The sequence below is a fragment of the Mustelus asterias genome, chromosome 8 (genome assembly GCF_964213995.1).
Source record: "Mustelus asterias chromosome 8, sMusAst1.hap1.1, whole genome shotgun sequence".
Lineage (NCBI taxonomy): Eukaryota > Metazoa > Chordata > Chondrichthyes > Carcharhiniformes > Triakidae > Mustelus > Mustelus asterias.
Window position 1 is genome coordinate 79,018,276 of NC_135808.1, and position 22,976 is coordinate 79,041,251.

General features: G+C 42.3%; 1 protein-coding gene across 1 annotated transcript in view; it reads left to right on the forward strand.

The window, feature by feature from the left end:
* Positions 1 to 22,976, forward strand: part of hmcn1 (hemicentin 1) — a 493,052-nt gene that overhangs the window by 105,790 nt on the left and 364,286 nt on the right. Inside the window, exons 5-6 of the mRNA XM_078218304.1 lie at positions 1,712 to 1,883; positions 6,932 to 7,038. Of these exons, the coding sequence (XP_078074430.1) occupies positions 1,712 to 1,883; positions 6,932 to 7,038 (279 nt within the window). The remainder of the gene's footprint in view (positions 1 to 1,711; positions 1,884 to 6,931; positions 7,039 to 22,976) is intronic.

The following is a 22,976-nucleotide window of genomic DNA, read 5'->3' on the forward strand; positions in this document are numbered from 1 at the left end:
TCGCCTAGCCTTCCTTGCCAGAATCATCAGCTGCAGCTTGGCAGTGGCTCCCAGCCATGGAGGTGGAGTACGGCTCACTCTTGGCCACTTCCCAGGAAATGATACAAGTGCTGTTTCCACCCGGTTTCATCGATCTGACTTTTTTCCCCACTCCTCAACAACCGATTGGTCAATGCTGCTTGGATGGGGCAGAGGGGCCAGTGATTGCCTCCCTCTGTCTCCACCTGCATATTAGACAGGAAGAGAGCCACCTGAGTGTGCTCCATCCCTAGAACAATGACCTCTCACCCAGAGCCTGCTTCCTTCAGATGTTCCAATTTCCCCCACCACGCGGGCTGCACTAACCACAGGGGCAGCTGTGAGCAGCCTGCTGAGCCTCCTAATCAGCAGCCAGCAACACTAGTTGTCGCCAGTCTATCACGAAGTTACTTTTGTTGCTACACCTGCTGCAGCTCGTTCACTATGCCCGCCTAGGGATTTTGTGTTGGGGGAAGGGGTTTACAGTTTACACCAGAACAGGGTGGCATGGTAACAAAGTGGTTAGCACTGGTGCCTCACAGCACCATGGACCTGGGTTCAATTTCAGCCTTGGGTGACTGTCGGTGTCAAGTTTGCACATTCTCCCCGTATCTTGCGTGGGCTTCCTCCGGGTGCTCCACAATCCAAAGATGTGCGGGTTAGGTTGATTGGCCATGCTAAATTGCACCTTAGTGTCAGGGAGACTAGGAGGGTAAATATGTGGGGTTATGGGGTTAGGGCCTGGGTGGGGTTGTTGTTGGTGCAGGCTCGATGGGCTGAATTGCCGCCTGCACTGTAGTGATCCTATGATTTACTTGGCGCAATAAGGCAGCAAGGAGGAGCTCTCTCTGACTGAGAGGCAAATTGGTTGGAGAAAGACAAGCAATAACATTTATGAGCGCAATATGTGTACACAATATCCACGTCAGTACTGGTTTACATCTTATGCCACTATGCTGCCAAACATGCCATCAGATCACCATTCTACAATGAACCCTGAGCTTCTGTGTATGAAATATTGTACATATTAATTTATTTGCTTAAAAGTAATGTTTTTAAAATCTCCCAGATTGCTTTCAATAGGAAACAGGAGATGGATACTAATTCCAGGAGACTCCTGACCATTCTGGGAGAGTTGGCAACACCACTTGTCATGTTCCCTGCATGTCAATCAACCTATCCCAGCTAGATTAATACTAATAGCAGCAGGATGATTAGGTGTTTATTAATTGTCAATTGACAACGAGGCGTGAAGTGGCCTTCCTGCCACAGATTTTATCAGGATGGCGATGGAAGGTGATGGTGTCCCCATTTTCCTGCCTGATTAAATGTTCTTCCTGCCTCCAAACATATAACTAAAGAGAGCAGAAGGTCCTGCCCTTAATCCTCAACATTTTGGAAATAGTAATTATTTATAGAGGAACAAATGATAAATTTTTTGTCACATTCTGATTTGTTATTAAGCAACAAACTTGAGGCAAGTTAACAACTGATGAGGCAAGTTATATCCATTTAAAAAAAAATCTAAACTTTTTTTCTCTTTGTAGCCTGTAATTGATCTTCCTTTAAAGAGAGAGGCCAGTAAAGAAGTTAGTGTTGGGCAGCATTGCTTTATTTCCTCCCAAAAAATCCCATACTGTCACTTTATGTTGGAAAGTTGATGGGTCAATTTCTCTTATTTTTTCATTTGCAGGTTTTGAAATGGGTAAAAGAAGCAGTCCAGGCATCTAAGGTCCACCTGCTTTCCACAGATCATGTCACCCAAGCTGTAAACATCTGGAAAATCCCCTTTGATCCGAGTCTAAAAGAGGTCACAGTGTCTCTTAGTGGTCCTGCCCCCTTTATTGAAATCCGTGATCCTACAGGTATGTTTTTTTAAGCATTAAAAAGATTATTGGAATGGTCATGATGTGTAGCAACTTATGAATACCGGCAGTTCTTGTCAATGTCACAAGATATTGAGATTTCTTTGTGAACATGGTCACCCATCAGAGTGAAAGCACAATCCAGTTGGAAAACTGACAAAGTTAAAGTGGTTGTTTGTCATTATTTTTCTCACTTTCTCTATCTCTTTCTCTTTTTGAAATGATCTACCAATCCATGCAGCTGTAGATATCAAATGCTAGAAATTGCCACAAATATTCCAGTGCTTCAAAGCAGCTGTGATAGGCAGTGAATTTATACAGACTTTTCACCCACATCACCAAAACAGATTTTTAAAAATGCCCCTAATTCTGAATGCCCCTTTCTAAATACTCACTTCTATTGCTTCAATCTCTCTGAAGTCAGATTAAGTAAACCTTTAGAACAAAGAACAAAGAAAATTACAGCACAGGAACAGGCCCTTCGGCCCTCCAAGCCTGCACCGACCATGCTGCCTGACTTAACTAAAACCCCCTACGCTTCCGGGGACCATATCCCTCTATTCCCATCTCATTCACGTACTTGTCAAGACGCCCCTTAAAAGTCACTACCATATCCGCTTCCACTACCTCCCCCGGCAACGAGTTCCAGGCACCCACCACTCTCTGTGTAAAAAATCTGCCTCGTACATCTCTTTTAAAACTTGCCCCTCGCACCTTAAACCTATGCCCCCTAGTAATTGACTCTTCCACCCTGGGAAAAAGCTTCTGACTATCCACTCTGTCCATGCCTCTCATAATCTTGTAGACTTCTATCAGGTCTCCCCTCAACCTCCGTTGCTCCAGCGAGAACAAACCAAGTTTCTCCAACATTCCTCATAGTTAATGCCCTCCATACCAGGCAACATCCTGGTAAATCTCTTCTGTACCCTCCCCAAAGCCTCCACATCCTTCTGGTAGTGTGGCGACCAGAATTGAACACTATATTCCAAGTGCGGCCTCACTAAGGTTCTATAAAGCGTCAACATGACTTGCCAATTTTTAAACTCAATACCCGGCCGATGAAGGCAAGCATGCCATATGACTTCTTGACTACCTTCTCCACCTGCATTGCCACTTTCAGTGACCTGTGTACCCTGTACACCCAGATCCCTTTGCCTATCAATACTCCTAAGGGTTCTGCCATTTACTGTATATTTCCTATCTGTATTAGACCTTCCAAAATGCATTACCTCACATTTGTCCGGATTAAACTCCATCTGCCATCTCTCCGCCCAAGTCTCCAACTGATCTATATCCTGCTGTATCTATATCCTCTGAGGGTCTTCATCGCTATCCGCAAATCCACCAACCTTTGTGTCGTCCGCAAACTTACTAATCAATCCAGTTACATTTTCCTCCAAATCATTTATATATATATATATATTACAAACAGCAAAGGTCCCAGCACTGATCCCTGAGGAACACCACTTGTCACAGCCCTCCATTCAGAAACGCACCCTTCCACTGCTACCCTCTGTCTTCTTTGACCGTGTCAGTTTTGTATCCACCTTGCCAGCTCACCTCTGATCCCATGCAACTTCACCTTCTGCACCAGTCTGCCATGAGGGACCTTGTCAAAGGCCTTACTGAAGTCCATGTAGACAACATCCACTGCCCTACCCTCATCTATCATCTTCGCCACTTCCTCGAAAAACTCGATCAAGTTCGTGAGACACAAAACCATGTTGCCTCTCACTAAAAGTCTACTTATTTCCAAGTGGGAATAAATCCTGTCTCGAAGAATCCTCTCCAATAATTTCCCTACTACTGATGTAAGGCTCACCGGCCTGTAATTACCTGGATTATTTTTGCTACCCTTTATTTAGGCGATACATGTTTATGAACAAGCAAAATTGACGGTCAGGAAATTTCATGCCCCACAGCATGATGATTGAACCATCATAGCCAAACACTTCCTCTTCCTGCTCTACCCTGCAATAAAAACTCTTCCACCTCATGCTCCTCCCCCCAACCACCAGCCCTGGTCCTTCCCCCTATAATTATGTAATCTTCTGGGAGAGGCAAAGAAGCAGAAATGTCCCAGGTTCAATAAGAGAAAAAAATACTTTGTATAATATCTCACCAATCCCCTCAGGCAATAAAAAACAGTCCAGGAGATCGTATGAAACACATGTAAACCTGTAAAGATATTTGCTTTCTTTGTGATCTCTGCAGTAAGGAACTGAGCTTCCCAGGGAGCTCCAGTTCCCTTTTGAAGTATGCAGCAAGTCAGCACCCATCACACAAGGCAGCGATGTCCATAGGCTCAAGATTCATTGGGAAAAGAAGAACCACTTTAGATCCAGTCTATTCCTACTCTTTCAGCTTAATCCACAAAAACACCATCAGTCACATATCTCCAAGTTGAATCACATCCATTATTCACAATCTTTTGGTGCTGGATTGGAACATTTCAAATTTCAACTGATACCACAAGCTTCCATGTGTTGACCACATTTCCCTCGAGGACTAATTCTTGACTTCCTCAAAGAATGCCATTAAATCTGTTGGCATGACCTCCTTTTTCAGAAGTCATGCTGTGAATTTCAAACGGATTCATTTCTTTCCCAGTGACGATACGTGAAATCTCTTGTGATTCTTTCCAGCATCTTCCAAATAATAGACATCAGGCTGATAGACTCGTAGCTCCCTAGGTCTGAATTTTTGGCCCCTTTTTTGAAAATAGGGATTACATGAGCGATCTTCCAATCAGAGAGAACAATCCTTGACACTATTTAATGACTGAAGATACCAGGCAAGGGCTCAGTTGGGCAAGTTATTAGCTGCTTTATTTCACAATTAGTGAATATGATTAAATTTACTTAATCCAATCAACACAATTCATCTTTGTGCAATAATATAAAATAATGAAAATGCTATGCTTTCCCATGCCTGCATTCACTAGTCTCTTTTAACCTACTCATTCAGCACTCTCCATTTTAACACTTCACTTTTCTGGTTCTGACCATCTGCGTTTCACCCTCAATGTCCAGTCCCTCTATTCCCTCCTTGGGCAACTTGAGACCCTTCTGCTTCTTCATTGAACGGAGGCTCAACTGGTCCCCATTCATCACCACCTCTAATGTCTGGCTGAACTCATTTTTACATTTAACTCCACTCACTTCCTCCAAATAAAAGTAGTTGTTCTGGGAACACAAATGGGTTCAAGTTATGCTCGCCTTTTCATGGGATATATGGAACATTCTTTACTCCAATTCTACACAGGTCCCCTCCCTCATCTATTTTTTCTAAAATATTGGTGATTGCAATAATGCGGCTTCTTGTTCTTGCACAGAACTTGAAAATTTCATCAATTCCACTCCAATCTTCACCTATTCCTCAACTTCACATGGCCCATCCTTTAACACTTCCTGGCCCTTCCTCAGCTTTATCTTCATTTTGGGGATAGGCTGTCAACCAATGTCTGTAATATCAATTACTGAAACATGGCCAAGGGAGGGACAGGACTGGCAGCTTAATGTTCCAGGGTACAGATGCCATAGGAAAGATAGAACAAGAGGTAAGAGAGATGGGGGAGTTGCACTTTTGATCAGGGAAAGAATCACGGCCGTACTGAGAGGGGATATATCCGAGGATTCGGCCACTGAGTCTATATGGGTAGAACTGAGAAAAAGGAAGGGGGAAATCACTGCTCTTCCTCCACTGGTCAGCTATTACTCCATGTTGGATTCAGGTGGGAGACTGACAGCCCCGACACAGATGTTGCCTGAGGGTTTAGTCTTACAGGCCTCATGCTGCAGTGGGCTGGGCACTTTTCTGTCTGCCTGCTCCCTGCCGTATGACTCCCACCAGTATTTGCAATTTGTGCTTATGAGTTCAGAATAGATTTTGTGAAGATATATTTTGTGTGTATATGTACGTATATATACATAAGATATATTTTCTAGATATATTAGTTAATGTGTGTGAAGATATCATATTTTGCCTTTTCTTGGACTGTGGGTATGTAATGTTTCCTGTCCTACCACAGCAGTTATTTCCATCAAGTGTTAATGATAATCAAGTGTATATTACTACTGCCTCCTCTTGCTAGCCTTAAACATGTAGGCCCGGAAACTGAATTACTCTGCCACCTGTTTACCTGTGTAAAATGTCCACCTCTGTGCCAGCTGTCTTATTGGTAAAGGCTGCATTAAATACATGGGCTACTGTAATTCTTCATTCATCTCCCTCCCAACTCACTCAACGCTGCTTCCAGACTCTCGTTATAATATCAGTCAGTGTCTGAGTTCCTTATACTGGTGCCTGCAACTTGCCAATAATACGGCAGTGAGACTGGCCTCATTAGACGCTACTTTGAAGTCATGTCCAAATTCGGGTGCAATTCAAATGCCAGCCCATAGTTTTTGTAACTAACACTTAAAACATAGGCCTATTTTAAATTAAGAAAATTAATTACTCAGCTACTTAATTTCAGACATAAAAGGAAAACTAGTTCTTTGGCTCTGTTTTCCTTAATGACTTGTAAGGTTCTTCATAAGTCACACTGGTATTGCTCTATGTTTGGCAACTGAAATAGAGCAGGTCTTAAATCTTCAAACCAGTCTCTATGGGAACAGTCCTGCTGATTTTGTGATGGACTTCGAACCAAAGAAGTGGCAAAATCAAATCCCAGCATTGTCTAACCGTCAAACTCAAGAGCCCATGGTGACCTGACTGATCCTGGGCCTTTGTTTGAATTTTGAGAGCCAGAGTAACGTTGGCCTTGCTCAACTCGTGGCAACAGATCAGAGATGGACTCACTGGGCCTGATTTTAACTCCCAGTGGATGGGTTTTGGATGAGTTACAATCTTACCCATTGAACATAATATCCAGGCAGAACTTCTCCAGATTGGGGTGAATTTTAAAAATATAACTATTATTAACTTTATTTTTATTAAAAACTTGATATTTTCGTGGAAATTTTCAGAGAATTTTGTTTTTACTGCAATTTAACAGTAGTGGCAGGTTATCATTGATAAAGATTTTCTTTTCTTTTGACTTGTAGGAAAGTTGATAAAGAAGGGATCTGGTCTTAATGAGCTCTTACACATTGCAAACTCTGCTAGGGTGGTTAACATAAAGGATCCAGAACCAGGGCTGTGGACCATTAAGGTAAATATTTATGAAAATAAGATGTATGAAGTTCTCTGAAGGCACAAAAAATTCTGTATGATTTTCCATGTCACCCTCCCACCCTAACCTCATCGAGAAATCAGCAGAATCTGCTAAGGAAATATGGGAGCACAAAGATATGCTGGGTCACCGTTGCTTTTGTGAGTTTCTGTGTGGGCTTGTAATGGATGGAACTTCCATCAATCGCCTTACAAGGCAAGTAATAGGTGAGCTGTGGGCACTGCCTAAGATGGGAATTTCTAGACCTGACCCTTGGGAGGGATTCTGACTTGGAGCTGTTCAGTCATAATCCCACAGATGGTAGCTTCACACCATTGACTCCTCAGCCAAATATGTGTGGGAAGGTAAAGGGACGTCTGGTAAGTGGGAGGCTTTCAAAAGTGTGTTAACTAGGGTTCAGGGTAAGCACATTCCTCTTAGTGTGAAGGGCAAGGCTGGTAGAAGTAGGGATCCCTGGATGATTCGGGATATTGAGGCCCTGGCCAAGAAGAAGAAGAGGTACATGATATGCATAGGTAGCTGGGATCAAGTGAATCCCTTGAAGAGTATAGGGGGTGTAGGAGTAGCGTTAAGAGAGAAATCAGGAGGGGAAAAACGGAACACGAGATTGTTTTGACAGATAAGGCAAAGGAGAATCCAAAGAGCTTCTACAAATACATAAAGGCCAAAAGAGTAACTAGGGAGAGAGTAGGGCCTGTTAAGGATCAACAAGGTCATCTGTGTGCGGATCCACAAGAGACGGGTGAGATCCTAAATGAATATTTCTCATCAGTATTTACTGTAGAGAAAAGCATGGATGTTAGGGAACTTGGGGAAATAAATAGTGATGTCTTGAGGAGTGTACATATTACAGAGAAGGAGATGCTGGAAGTCTTAAAGTGTAATCTTTAAGATGCATCATAGAAACCCTACAGTGCAGAAGGAGGCCATTCGGCCCATCGAGTCTGCACCGACCACAATCCCACCCAGGCCCTACCCCCACATATTTACCCACTAATCCCTCTAACCTACGCATTTTAGGATTCTAAGGGGCAATTTTTAACCTGGCCAATCAACCTAACCCGCACATCTTTGGACTGTGGGAGGAAACCGGAGCACCCGGAGGAAACCCACGTAGACAACGTGCAAACTCCACACAGACAGTGACCCAAGCCGAGAATTGAACCCGGGACCCTGGAGCTGTGAAGCAGCAGTGCTAACCACTGTGCTACCGTGCCGAAAGTGCTTCAAGGTAGATAAATCCCTGGGACTTGATGAAGTGTATCCCAGGACATTGTGGGAGGCTAGAGCGGAAATTGCAGGTCCCCTACCAGAGATATTTGAATCATTGATAGTCACAGGTGAGGTGCCTGAAGATTGGAAGGTGGCAAATGTTGTGCCTTTGTTTAAGAAGGGCTGCAAGGAAAAGCCTGGGAACTACAGGCCGGTGAGCCTCACATCTGTGGTGGGTAAGTTGTTGGAAGGTATTATGAGAGACAAGATCTACAGGCATTTAGAGACACAAGTACTGATTAGGGACAGTCAGCATGGCTTTGTGAGTAGAAAATCATGTCTCACAAATATTATTGAGTTTTTTGAAGGGTTAACCAAGAAGGTAGATGAGAGCAGTGCAGTTGATGTTGTCTACATGGACTTTAGCAAGGCCTTTGACAGGGTACCGCATGGTAGGTTGTTGCATAAGGTTAAATCTCATGGGATCCAGGGTGAGGTATCTAAATGGATATAAAATTGGCTTGATGACAGAAGCCAGAAGGTGTTGCAGAGGATTGTTTTTCAAACTGGAGGCCTGTGACCAGCGGTGTGCCTCAGGGATCGGTGCTGGGCCCACTGTTATTTGTCATTTATATTAATGATTTGGATGAGAATATAGGAGGCATGGTTAGTAAGTTTGCAGATGACACCAAGATTGGTGGCATAGTGGACAGTGAAGAAGGTTTGCAACGGGATCTTGATCAATTGGGCCAGTGGGCTGACGAATGGCAGATGGAGTTTAATTTGGATAAATGCAAGGTTATGCATTTTGGTAGATTGAACCAGGACAGGACTTACTCAGTTAATGGTAGGGCGTTGGGGAGAGTTACAGAATAAGGGGATCTAGGGGTACATGTTCAAAGCTCCTTGAAAGTGGAGTCACAGGTGGACAGAGTGGTGAAGAAGGCATTCAGCATGCTTGGTTTCATAGGTCAGAACATTGAATACAGAAGTTGGGATGTCTTGTTAAACTTGTACAAGACATTGGTAAGGCCACACCTGGAATACTCTGTACAGTTCTGGTCACCTTATTATAGAAAGGATATTATTAAACTAGAAAGAGTGCAGAAAAGATTTACTAGGATGCTACCAGGATTTGATGGTTTGAGTTGTAAGGAGAGGCTGGATAGACTGGGACTTTTTTCTCTGGAGCGTAGAAGGCTGAGGGGTGATCTTATAGAGGTCTATAAATTAATGAGGGACACAGATCAGCTAGATAGTCAATATCTTTTCCCAAAGGTAGGGGAGTCTAAAATTAGAGGGCATAGGTTTAAGGTGAAAGGGAAGAGATACAAAAAGGTCCAGAGAGGTAATTTTTTCACACAGAGGGTGGTGAGTGTCTGGAACAAGCTGCCAGAGGTAGTAGTAGAGGCGGGTACAATTTTGTCTTTTAAAAAGCATTTAGACAGTTACATGGGTAAGGTGGGTGTGGAGGGATATGGGTCAAATGTGGGAAATTGGGACTAGCTTGATGGTTTAAAAAAAGGGCGGCATGAACAAGTTGGGCCAAAGGGCCTGTTTCCATGCTGTAAACTTCTATGACTCTATATACATACACAGCAATACCTCTTGTACTGAGCACCATTACTATTGGATGAGGGGACCTGACATATAAATAATGATGTGGAGATGCCGGCGTTGGACTGGGGTAAACACAGTAAGAAGTTTAACAACACCAGGTTAAAGTCCAACAGGTTTATTTGGTAGCAAAAGCCACAAAAACATTGGCTAGGCCAGCATTTATTGCTCATCCTTATTTGCCTTTGAGAATTTAGTGGAGAGCTGCAGTTCATCTGATGTAGGTACATCCACAGTGCTGTTAGGAAGGAGATTCCAGGATCTTGATCCAGTGACAGTGAAGGAAAGGCAATATATTCCCAAGTCAGGATGGAGTGAGGCTCGGAGGGGGACTTCCATATAGTGGTATTCCCATGTGTCTGCTGCCCTTGTCCTTCCAGATGGTATTGGGTATGAGTTTAGAAAGTGCTGCCTTAGGTGTCTTGGTGAGTTCCTGCAGTGCATCTTGTAAATGGTACACCCTGTTACATTATGTTTTGATGATGGAGGGACTGAATGTTTGTGAATGATGCCAATCAAGCAGGCTGCTTTGTCCGGAATGGTGGCAAGTTTCTTGAGTGCTGTGGAGTGACATTCATCGAGGCAAGTTCATGACTTGTGCCTTGTTGATGCTGAACAGGCTTTGGGGAGTCAGGAGGTGAGTTACTTGCTGCAGGATTCCTAGCCTTTGACCTGCTCTTGCAGCCACAGTAATTATATGGCTAGCCCAGTTCAGTTTCTGGTCAATGATATCCCCCAGGATATTGATAGTGGGGTATTCAACAATGGTAATACATTAAACGTTGAGGGGGTGATGGTTATGAGGTGGTCATTGCCTTGCACTTGGGTGGCGTGACTGTTATTTCCACTTGTCAGCCCAAACCTGGATATTGTCCAAGTTTTGCCTCATTTGGACAATATCTGAGGAGTCGCGAATGGCGCTGAATGTTGTGCAATCATAAGCCAATAGCCTCACTTATGACCTTATGATGGAAGGAGAGTCATTGATGAAGTAGTGATATCTGAGGACTGAAATAATTGACATCGAACAGCCACAGCCAACTTCCTTTGAGCTAGATATGATTCCAACCAAGTGGAGAGTTTTCCTCCAAATAGCCATGTGCTACTTGATGCCACACTCGATCAGCTGCTGCCTTGATGTTAAGGGCAGTCACTCTCTCCTCACATCTGCAGCTTTTTTGTCCATGTTTGAACCAGCGCTGTAATGAGGTCAGAAGCTGAGTGGCCCAGGCAGAAACCAAACTAAATGTCAATGAACAGGTTATTGTTAAGCAAGTGCTGTTTGATACATTGTTGATGACCCCTTCCATCACTGTACTGATGATCATGAGTCAACTGATGGGGTAGTAATTGATTGGATTTGTCCTGCTTTTTGTTTTTAGGACATACCTGGGCAATTTTCCACATTGTTAGATAGATGCCAGTGTTGTATTGGAACAGCTTAGCTCGGGGTGCCAATTTATAGGAGAGTTGAATGTTGGTTACTGATGACGCGGATATACATAATCTGAAATGGACTGTACCAATTTTGCCCATGTAAAGTTTGAATACACAAACCTGTGAATGTATGGTTAGTGTTTTTTTGTAAGCATTTTATGTTGTGTGTTTCTTTCTCTAGTGTAGTTTGTTCCTGGTGATCAAATGTGAGGACGCTTGGGCTAATTTTCCTTTAGAGTTATTCTGTTTCACCAATTTAACTCCCAACGGTTGGGATGGAAAATTGTGTGGTCAGCCTTTCTACCCTCCCCAAAGTCACAAAGGGTCTCAAGCCTCCAATATGCCATAGCAACCCTGGAAACTACAATTCCATTTGCTATAAAACTCCTTAACCTTAGAAATTCCATGTGTTGCAGCAGTGCTAGACCCCTGGAATTGCATGTACTACAACACTTTTGGACTTTGGAAGTACTACGTGGTATAGTAATGATGGATCACTGCAGTGTCGATCTGAGAAACTGCAATAGCTACACAAGGCTCTAGGACTCTCATAGGTTCATGACTCCTTCAGGTTCGTACGTTGTTACTATGGCAGTCAGGCAGAAAGGAGCCGTGCAGTTAAAATCTACCCCATAAAGTCACATCTGTCCCAACCTTTGAACACCATGGTGGTACATGAATAACAGCTTTAAGTTTGTGTTTGTGTGCATAGTTGGAAGATGTAATCATTCTGGTATAGCCGCCAGTCACCCTGCTGTATAACCAGGCACATAGTTGAGCACATTTGCAGCACTTGAAAATGTTCTGCAATGTAAATGGATTATTCTTTTTGCAAAAAACGTATTTCTTGTCTAAAAATTTATTGTCCATTCTTCTTTATTCTGATTCGATAACGAGCAGATAATTATGGTTGCAAAATATCCACTCAGCAAAGTTGAACTTTTGCTATCATGAGAAACAGAGCACATGATTTCCTGAAACAAAGTAACACACGGCATGGTGCTAATTCATGATTAAAACCAGAACATTCAGCTCTTCTTGTATTACTCTGGTGCCTTTGGCTTCCAGTGCATGAGTGTCACACAGCCGACAGAAAAAACAAAGTAAGCTTGCTAGCTAAGCTAAAGCTACTCATTAAGAAGAGCCATTTTTGACTCAGTCGTTCCAGGTCTCAAACTTTGTCGATTTGGCCATTTTACTTCAGCTTGACTTCTTCTGTGAGCAAGACCTATACACTGAGAAATGCCAGAATTAACATATCTTTAAAAAAACAGCTTTTTATTTGGAAAAGAGCAGGCTTCATAATGAGAGACCTGCCGATACCACTGCTGCATATTTTTTTACTGCAATGTTTAACTGGATAGATTAACTATCAAAACTTGATGCTCTCATTCCTATTTTGTAACTTTGTACTCATGAACTGCCCAAGGGCAAGTCCTCGGCCCATTTCCCCACACTTCACAGCCCTGTGCTTTCCTCTTCACTTGCCTCCCATTTTCAATTTCAGGGGGCAATGAACAATGTGACTCAGGAAAGGTGTACATGGGATGCTTTAAGGAAACACAAGTCCTGTTCCCAAAGAATCTTTCACCTTTAAGAAGCTGTTGTCCCTCTAGGTCCTAACTCATCTGCCATCATCACTGAAAATTCACTGGCTCCACCTATGGCTTATAAGCCTGAGCATGTGACTGCTACCTGGGCGACTCACAAATGGGCAAGGACAACCAACCAGTCACATCCGAAATAACTGTGCTACCTTATATTTTATAAGCACAACAAATTAAAATCTGAACAAAAGTCACAGTGCCATTTTTGAATGTGTCGACCTCTGTATTTAACCAGAGTTTACTATATTGAACACGTAATTCTAATTTAAATTCTCCACTGTGAAAATCTACAGCTTTTGATGTTCAGTGAGTATGATTAAAACAATATAAATCAAACATCATTAATTTAACTCAGATTCTTTTCCATTAAAATTAATGTGATATTGCAGCATCATTTATTTCAAATCCATGTGCTTGAGAAATTATTTCTGCACTTGCAGACAGGTAAGATTAAAAAATGTCCTTTCGCCCAGTGAATTGCATTTCAATGACCTAATATAGTCTCTAAACGTTATCACCTTGGAAATGTACAAGAGTAGGTCGTTTTAGGTCGTTTTACTATACCCTATATCTTATAGTTGCTTTAATGATACTTTTTCCTATGCCCCCTCCCCCATGACCGTAGTTAACCCCCTTGAAGTTTGTAATTAATTACTCTTTGAGGTTAGTCAAATAACAAGACATGGGCAATTAGGCACATTTTGAGTGTGGAGAAATAAAAGGGCCCTCCTGTAAAGGCAGTGGAAGATGTTCATAATGATATGATGTGTTAGTACGCTCCGCTGAGAAGCATGTGGTTATTGTACTTTTGTTCAATTGTGCTGCGAGGCATTTGCCATTTGGCAATGAAAGGGTTGTGACTGCACATTTTCAGGGGAGGATGTCGTTGGTGCCACCCTGCCTGGAAAGGTTAAATGTGGGCCAGCGTGTAATTAGTACTAAAGAGACCTGCTGTGGTGTAAAGACTTCTTATAGAAACCATTGTACAGAACCATTCAGTACAGAAAAATGACACTCCAGAATGGTCAGAAAAACAACCATATAAAAGTTTACGATAGAAAGTGGTTAAAATGCTGAAATGAATGGTCAGGACAAAATGGACTCTTGGTGAGCAGGGCACAGAAAAAATATCGCTTCCATTTTAAAATTGAATGAGGGTGAAATTGGTTGGCGCCAACAGTGCAAAATGGGCTTGCAGCAAATCGGCAGACAATTTTTCACCAAGGCATGTTTTTTTTCCGCTGCCTTGGAAATATTGCCAAGATTTTTAAATTCAAATAGTCAAATAACAAGACATGGGCAATTAGGCACATTTTGAGTGTGGAGAAATAAAAGGGCTCTCCTGTAAAGGCAGTGGAAGATGTTCATAATGATATGATGTGTTAGTACGCTCCGCTGAGAGCAACTAAAAAAGGTTTGATCTATCGTTCTGTGAACCTCCATGGAAAGAAGATCATGCATGGTGAAATATCCATTGTCAATTCTCTGAGCTTGGTTTGCGCAGCTGACATAGACCAATTTCACTTCTAACATCTATATATTAAACAACTCTAAAACGAGAAATTCTGATTTGCTCAGGTTGCAATGTTTTGGAATCAGTTGCCTTCATTGTGGGGAAGGTGTAAGATATGGATAAGACAAACTCTACAACACAAAATCATTGTGTACTCAACTTATATACAAGGTGGAATCTTTTGATCCCACTAGAAATGAGTAAAGAAGCAGGAGGGCCTGAAAATGTGTGGGTTGGCATCGGAACCAATATACAATGCTTTCCTGCCTCCACTGGAAGTAAGTTGTGGTAGTGCCCTTCCTCCACTGGAGACCCTTAAGTAGTCAATTAATGATCACTTAAGCACTCTTTAGGCCTCTGCTGCAACTTTGTCAACTTCAAGTGCCTTGCTAATGGGCAGCCTGTCTAACTGGCTAAGCTGTACTAATCTGTGCATGATCGAGGACATGGACATAGGGCAAAACAGTGGCCACTGAGAGCTATACCTCTCCTGCCCCTGTGACCCCTGCCCCCTGAGAATGCTCCCCACCCCCACTGACCTTTTTCCTGGGATTCTGACAGCAGCTGCGCCCTCTTCCATGATGCTGTCAATCGCAAGAGCTCTCCATCTCTGATTATCTGACAGCAGTTGGGAGGTTGGGACATCTGCCTTGGAGGACTTGATTCTGGAGGAAGGCCCACTGGTGTCCCTGAATTTCTGTGATTGGAATAAGAACGGGCAGGCCTAAGAAGAGATGGCATTGGTCTCTTGTCAGCTGTCCAGCCAGTGGGCCATACCCTCGCAGCCAACAATAAATTCAGTTCCCAAAAGAGAAAATGCTGGGAAATCTCAGCAGGTCTGGCAGCATCTGTCAGGAGAGAATAGAGCCGACATTTTGAGTCCAGATGACCCTTTGTCAAAGCTAAAAGGCATAGAAAGTGGGAGATATTGAAACTGTGGGGTGAGGCAATGAAAGATGAGTCATAGCCACAAAAACAAGGGGAAAGGTTGCTACCTCTCTTCACCCATCTCACCCCCTCCCCCCACGTCTTCATCTGTCACAGTTTACCCTCTGATTTCAGCCTCTCTGCCATTTGGCCATTCACACCTTCTATTCTCTCTATGGACTGCCATTAGCAGCCTTTCCCCTTGTTTTTGTGGCTATGACTCATCTTTCATTCCCTCATCCCACAGTTTCAATATCTCCCACTTTCTATGCCTTTTAGCTTTGACAAAGGGTTTTCTGGACTCAAAGCGTCAGTTCTTTTCTCTCCTGACAGATGCTGCCAGACCTGCTGAGATTTCCCAGCATTTTCTCTTTTGGTTTCAGATTCCAGCATCAGCAGTAATTTGCTTTTAATAAATTCAGTTTATAATGTAATTATGATGAAAATGGTTGATTGGTCTCCTTAATGTTATAAGAACATAAGAACTAGGAGCAGGATTAGGCCAACTGGGCCCTCAAGCCAGCTCCGCCATTCGATAAGGTCATGACTATCTTTTCGTGGACTTAGCTCCACTTACCTGTCCGTTTGCCATAACTCTTAATTCCTTTACTGTTCAAAAATGTATCTATCCTTGCCTTAAAAACATTCAATGAGGTAGCCTCAACTGCTTCACTGGGCAGGGAATTCCACAGATTCACAGCCCTTTGGGTGAAGAAGTTCCTCCTCAACTCAGTCTTAAACCTGCTCCCCCTTATTTTGAGGCCAGGCCCCCAGTTCTAATTTCACCTGCCAGTGGAAACAACCTCCCGGCTTCTATCTTATCTATTCCCTTCATAACTTTATATGTTTCTGTAAGATTTCCCCTCATTCTTCTGAATTCCAGTGAGTATAGTTGCAGACTACTCAGTCTCTCCTCATAAGCCAACCCTCTCAACTCCAGAATCAATCTAGTGAATCTCCTCTGCACCCCCTCCAGTGCCAGTATATCCTTTCTCAAGTAAGGAGACCAAAACTGTTCATAATATTCCAGGTGTGGCTTCACCAACCCTTTATACAGCTGCAACATAACTTCCCTGTTTTTAAACTCCATCTCTCTAGCAATGAAGGACAAAATTCTATTTGCCTTCTTAATTACCTGCTGCACCTGCAAACCAATTTTTTGTGATTCATGCATAAGGACACCCAGGTCCCTCTGCACAGCAGCATGCTGCAATTTTTTACCATTTAAATAACAGTCCATTTTGCTGTTATTCCTATCAAAATGGATGATTTTGATTTGATTTATTATTGTCATATGTATTAACATGCAGTGAAAAATATTGTTTCTTGTGTGCTATACAGACAAAACATACCATTCAAAGAGAAGGAAATAAGAGAGTGCAGAATGTAGTGTTACAGTCATAGCTAGGGTGTAGAGAAAGATCAACTTAATGCAAGGTAAGTCCATTCAAAAGTCTGACAGCAGCAGGGAAGAAGCTGTTCTTGAGTCAGTTGGTACGTGGCCTCAGACTTTTGTATCTTTTTCCCGAAGGAAGAAGGTGGAAGAGAGAATGTCCGGGGTGTGTGGGGTCCTTAATTATGTTAGCTGCTTTGCCAAGGCAACGGGAAGTGTAGACAGAGTCAATGGATGGGAGGCTGGTTTGCGTAATGGATTGGGCTACATTTTGTAGTTCCTGGTGGTCTTGGGCAGAGCAGGAGCCATACCAAGCTGTGATTCAACCAGAAAGAATGCTTTCTATGATGTATCTGTAAAAGTTGATGAGAGTCATAGCTGACATGCCAAATTTCCTTCGCCTTCTGAGAAAGTAGAGGCGTTGGTGGGCTTTTTTAACTATAGCGTCAGCATGGTGGGACCAGGACAGATTGTTGGCGATCTGGATACCTAAAAACTTGAAGTTCTCGATTCTTTCTACTTCGTCCCCATTGATGTAGACAGGGGCATGTTCTCCTTTACGCTTCCTGAAGTCGATGACAATCTCCTTCATTTTGTTGACATTGAGGGAGAGATTATTGTTGCTGCACCAGTTCACCAGATTCTCTATCTCATTCCTGTACTCTGTCTCGTCATTATTTGAGATCCAACCCACTACAGTGGTGTCGTCAGGAAACTTGAAAATCGAATTGGAGGGGAATTTCGTCACACAGTCATAGGTGTATAAAGAGTATAGTAGGGGGATGAGAACACAGCCTTGTGGGGCACCGGTGTTGAGGATGATCATGGAGGAGGTGCTGTTGCCTATCCTTACTGATTGTGGTCTGTGAGTTAGGAAGTTCAGGATCCAGTCGCAGAGGGAGGTGCTGAGGCCCAAGCCACGAAGTTTGGAAATGAGTTCCGTGGGAATAATGGTGTTGAAGGCTGAGCTGTTGTCAATAAATAGGAGTCTGACATAGATGTCCTTGTTATCTAGGTGTTCCACGGTTGAGTGCAGGGCTAGGGAAATGGTGTCTGCTGTGGACCTGTTGCGGCGGTAGGCAAACTGTAGTGGATCCAGGAGGCTGGAATTGATTCGTGCCATGACTAACATTTTGAAGCATGGATGATCTCACATTTACCAACATTGTACATCACCTGCCCATCTGTCCAGTTTGCCCACTCACTTAGACTATTTATATCCCTTTGCAGACTTTCAGGGCCCGATTTTACCACTTTGATTCGAAGTGCTGGGCGGACTTGAGTCTGGGAGTGTTTCAGATCCGACTTGTAAACCTGTTCTCCGCTGCCCCCATACGCACTCTGCTTGGAAAAAAAAGCAGCGATTCTGAATCGTGCTGCAGAAGCCTGTGGGCGGGGCTTATCGCGCCCAAAACACTGCAGCTCCGATCTGAGCCTCCCTGCTACATCGCTCCCGGGCTGCATAAAGCGGCCCAGGAGTGATGGTCCCCATAGACATTGCCCCATCCCCACAACATAACTGTCCCCCTTATCCACCCATCCTCCCAGACCGATCGCGGCCCCCTGCCCCACTTGCCCCGCTCCCCCATCACTCGCAGAGTGGCGTCGGATGCCCCTGCCCCTGCCCCCCTGCTCCCCACCCCCCACCAGAGAATGATCTGACCCTCCTCCCCACCCCCCACCAGAGAACGATCTGGCCGCTTGGTAAAGGAGGAACGGGCGCGGAGGCGGTCGCTGATCGTGTTACTCCCCTCACGCCCGACTTTACCAACTTTTGTTGGTAAAATCGGGCCCCCAGTGTCCTTAGCACACTTTGCTCTGCCACTAATCTTAGTGTCATCTGCAAATTTTGACACTACACTTGGTCCCCAACTCCAAATCATCTATGTAAATTGTAAACAGTTGCAGTCCCAACACTGATCCCTGAGGCTCAACACTAGTCACTGATCGCCAACCAGAAAAACACCCATTTACCCCCATCTTTGCTTTCTGTTAGTTAACCAATCCTCTATCCATGCTTTTACATTACCTGTAACACCTCCCCCAAAATTAACAGTTTCCTTTTAAATGCTATATATTTGTAAATATTAGCAGCACACTTGTATATAATATGTACATGGGAATAAGTGACACACAATAAATTTCACTGGGAGTATTTTAACATACAAGACAGTTACAGATGAACTACAATCTGCTTTCTGTATTGAGATTTACTTCTTTCTTTCAAGACCAAGTTATTAAAGTTTATCTGTTTTATTTTGTTCCTCTATGTTTTATAAACCCTCCTCAGGTTATTATTTTTTAAGTGAGGATGTGAAATTTCTCCTCTTTCCCTCCCTGGATAGGACTTGTCAAATTATAGTCAAAAGATGACTGGAATCAACCATCAATGCCCCATTTTCTGTCAGCCGTTATGGGATATGTGACAATACCTTTGATGCCCTACTGAATGTTCAATATGATTTGGTGTAGTTCTTTCAGTAAAACACCTGCAACAATGTTAACTTGCGACAGATGTCATTAATCCAGATCTCTTTCCTTAAACATTGTAAGTCCAAACATTTTAGTAAAAATAGGGTATATTGTAATCTGAGCCAGCCTTTTAGCTACTTAATTTGCACTTACAATTAGCTACACAACACTTCTTTCAATGATAATAGACTCAAAATCCCACCAATTGATTGCCCAAAAACCATATCAAAGAGGTATGAAAGCAAAGTACTGTGGATGCCGGAAATTTGAAATAAAAGCAGAAAATGCTGGGACAAAAATCAGCAGGTATGGCAGCAACTCTGGAGAGAGAAACAGAATTAATATTTTGAATCCATATGACTCTTAAGAGCCCCAGTTCAAAGTATACCACTTCAAAGAGGTAAATTTTGTATGTGCCAATTATTTCCATCTACTTTACAATACATTTAAAATGGTAAGTGCTAAAGCCCACATCCACTTTTGACAGCAATCACAGTGATGCCAACTGGTGTCTTGCCAGGTACAGGAATTATCATGGAAATTAAATTGGTGAGTTTCCAAAAAAAAAATCAAATTAGTTAATTAATAAGTTTAGAAAAAAAGACGAATGACATTCTACCTTATTTATGGCTGATGGAAATACAAAATGGATTGGACGCCAATGGTTGGGGAAATGGTGGAATGTGTTGTGAAGTTAAAGATTAATCAATGTGGCGCATACTTCAGCACGTGCCAGGCTACATCAAGCCAACATGGACTCACTTTTCACAGCTGCACAGAAAGTCCTCATTACTGAAAATCCCTTTCACTTACCAACCGTACCTTACATGCTGTGTGAGATTGTCTCTATGTATTAACCATCTATAGCCCTGTCTATTAGACAGAATAAAATAAATGAACTCTGAGTTACAGTGCTGCCAAACTATCCATTACAACATTGTAGAAACATTAAATATGGTTCACAGATGTACAATGGCTGGTTAGTCTTCTGCAAACCACAGATTCTAGTGAGAACAAATCAACATTACACAATCATAGGCTCCAATGATTACCAATTAAAACTTGGTTGGAAAAATCAGGGAACTCCAATATGTAATTATAATACTTTGAAACCAGAATTTGATAGATGGATACTTACAGTAAACTGGCCCCTAAATCTACCGGATGCATAATTTGCCTCAAGTCTTTCAGAGGAGTGGGTCTCGAGTCTCCAGATTATAGGTCATGCATTGAAAGTGCTTACACATGTAACATTACCATAGATGATGACAGTCTATTTTTTTCTAATCTTAAATAGATAGATTTGGGAATTATTAAATCAAAATTGCTGCAAAGAAGAGAGAGGCTGTCAAAGCATTTCATCTTGCACTCATCAAGGCAGAATGCCAAATTTATAAAGCATGAGAAAAGAATGCACTAATGGTTAAGGTATTACTATGGAGAATGCACTAAGAAACTATTGTCTCTGTGCTTTTGTTTAGTTCAAAGAAGGTGCAACACCTGGACATGTTCCTTTTGCCTGCAGGACACATCTCTGCATATGAATATATATAATGTCTATCAAGTGTAAAGGAGCCACATTGCGAGTCTGAATAATTTAAGCAACCTTTGAAATTTGGCATTCTTGTGTCTGTCCTAATGAGTACAAGACAAAATGCTTTAAGAACATGTTTATTTTTTCAGCAATGCTCAAATTCTGTACTATCAAGTGACAGTCATTATAATCTTGTCCCTTTTATATTTTTTTCCATGATGTATGCTTTACAGGAAGAAGATGGCTGTTTTTAGTCAAACTGCCATCAAGATTGACAGGCGCCATTATACTAACCGATAGAACAGGAAAAATGAGCGTATACACACACACACACCATACACACACACCACACACACATATAATATATATATATAAAACATGTTTTATCAAACATTAAATACAAGTATTATATAGAATCTATTGCACATAAATAAGACATTTATCCCAACTGGGCTATGTTAGTGTTTATACTGTAGACGAATCTCATCTCACTCTAAGGCATATCCTTCTATTTCCTTTCCCTCATGTATTTATTAGTTAGCCATACATCTATTCTTTTTGCCTCAACTTCTTCATGTGGTAGCAAATTCCATGTTCTAATCACCGTCTGGGTAAATTTAACATAACATTTCCGCTTTTCAATTTTATTGTTCTAGAGTGGAACCTGAGTACTTTGTTAGCATTTTTATAGTCTTGTTAACCTGTGCATGTTATCAGCTCTTTAGTATCAAACAATAAGTTTTAAGCATGGAAAATTGAGAAGTTACATTTCAGAATTTAATTGAGGCTTGAGAAATCTGTGGTGAGTCTTTATAATTTATACTTACTGCCCACGTACTCTACAAACAGATCCGGAGTTAAAATCTGGGCTTCAGAGTGAAACTTGAGAGCTGTGAGAGAACATTTACATTACTACTTGGTTCAGGAAATATATATGGCAGTGCTTCCCAAACTATTTTCCAACGTTGACCCCATTACACTCGCAAATTAATGTGATCTCAGACATCAGCAAAAACAAAATAGCAAATAAAGCAGGATAGTTATGTTCAGTATAGAATAATGTTTGTGTATTAAATATACATCAATAAAAATAGATTTTCAGACTTATAGTTTAAAGTACTTTGTAAATTTGGGTTTGTTAATATTGTATGTACTCCTGTAACTTTCAGCCAAGTTCTCCACATTCCCTTGTGAACGACTCAAGTGAAAATCCTCTCTTACACTACTGCCCCACACTATAATCGGTCTCACTCCCCCACCACACAGTGATTAGCCACTCTCCCCCTATGCACACACTGTAATCAGCCCCTCTCCTCCTCCCCCACACACAAATAATCAGTCATTCTTCCACATCCCCCTCCCCACTTTGTTTTAGTTGCCGATACCTGTGAAGCAGAGTCTGCGATTCGGGATAAGGTGCCTGTACAACAGTGGAAGGCACTTCTGGAAGGATCATAGTAAAGTTTGAAGCCATCACTCACCTTCCTAGCTCGGTTGCACAACTTCCCTTTTTTTCCCCCCCACACTCAAGCCAGTGACTGAGTTACATTTACCTACCTCTGCTGACACCAGGGCACCACACAAACTTACCAGGACCACTTCGCACTTGCCACTAAAAGTGTTTTCCAAGATTAAAGAGTGCTTTGGCTCACTGTTTGCCCCTTTGTTGTTTGTACCATCAGTTCAATGTGTCTAGGACTGTTCCACCAAAGGTTTCTATCCACAGTTGCCATTGCTGACTCGGAGGAGGAAAGACTAGCAAAAACACACTGCCTCTGCAACCCTATGGGGGTTCACAACCCACAGTTTGGGGACCCATGATATGTTGATTGCATAAAGACTAGAATAGACTGATGCACACTTTATCAAATCACTTAAAAATGTCCCAAAACACTTCCCATGCAATTAATTTCTTCAAATTATAGCCACTGTTGTTAAGCAGGCAAATGCTATATTGTACACTGCAAATTCCCATGAACAGCGGCAACACAAGTAACCAACTAGTTTATTTTGCTATTAGTTATGAAAGCAATATTAACCAGAATACCAGGAGAACTTCCTGCTCTACTTGAACTAGTTCCATGGGATTTTCTGAACCAGTGCAGACAAGCAAGACATCAGTTTAATGTTTCATTCAAAGAATTTACACTGGAGTCAGAATTTTTACAATCCACCAGGTTGAAAATTTGTATTATTGGGAATAAC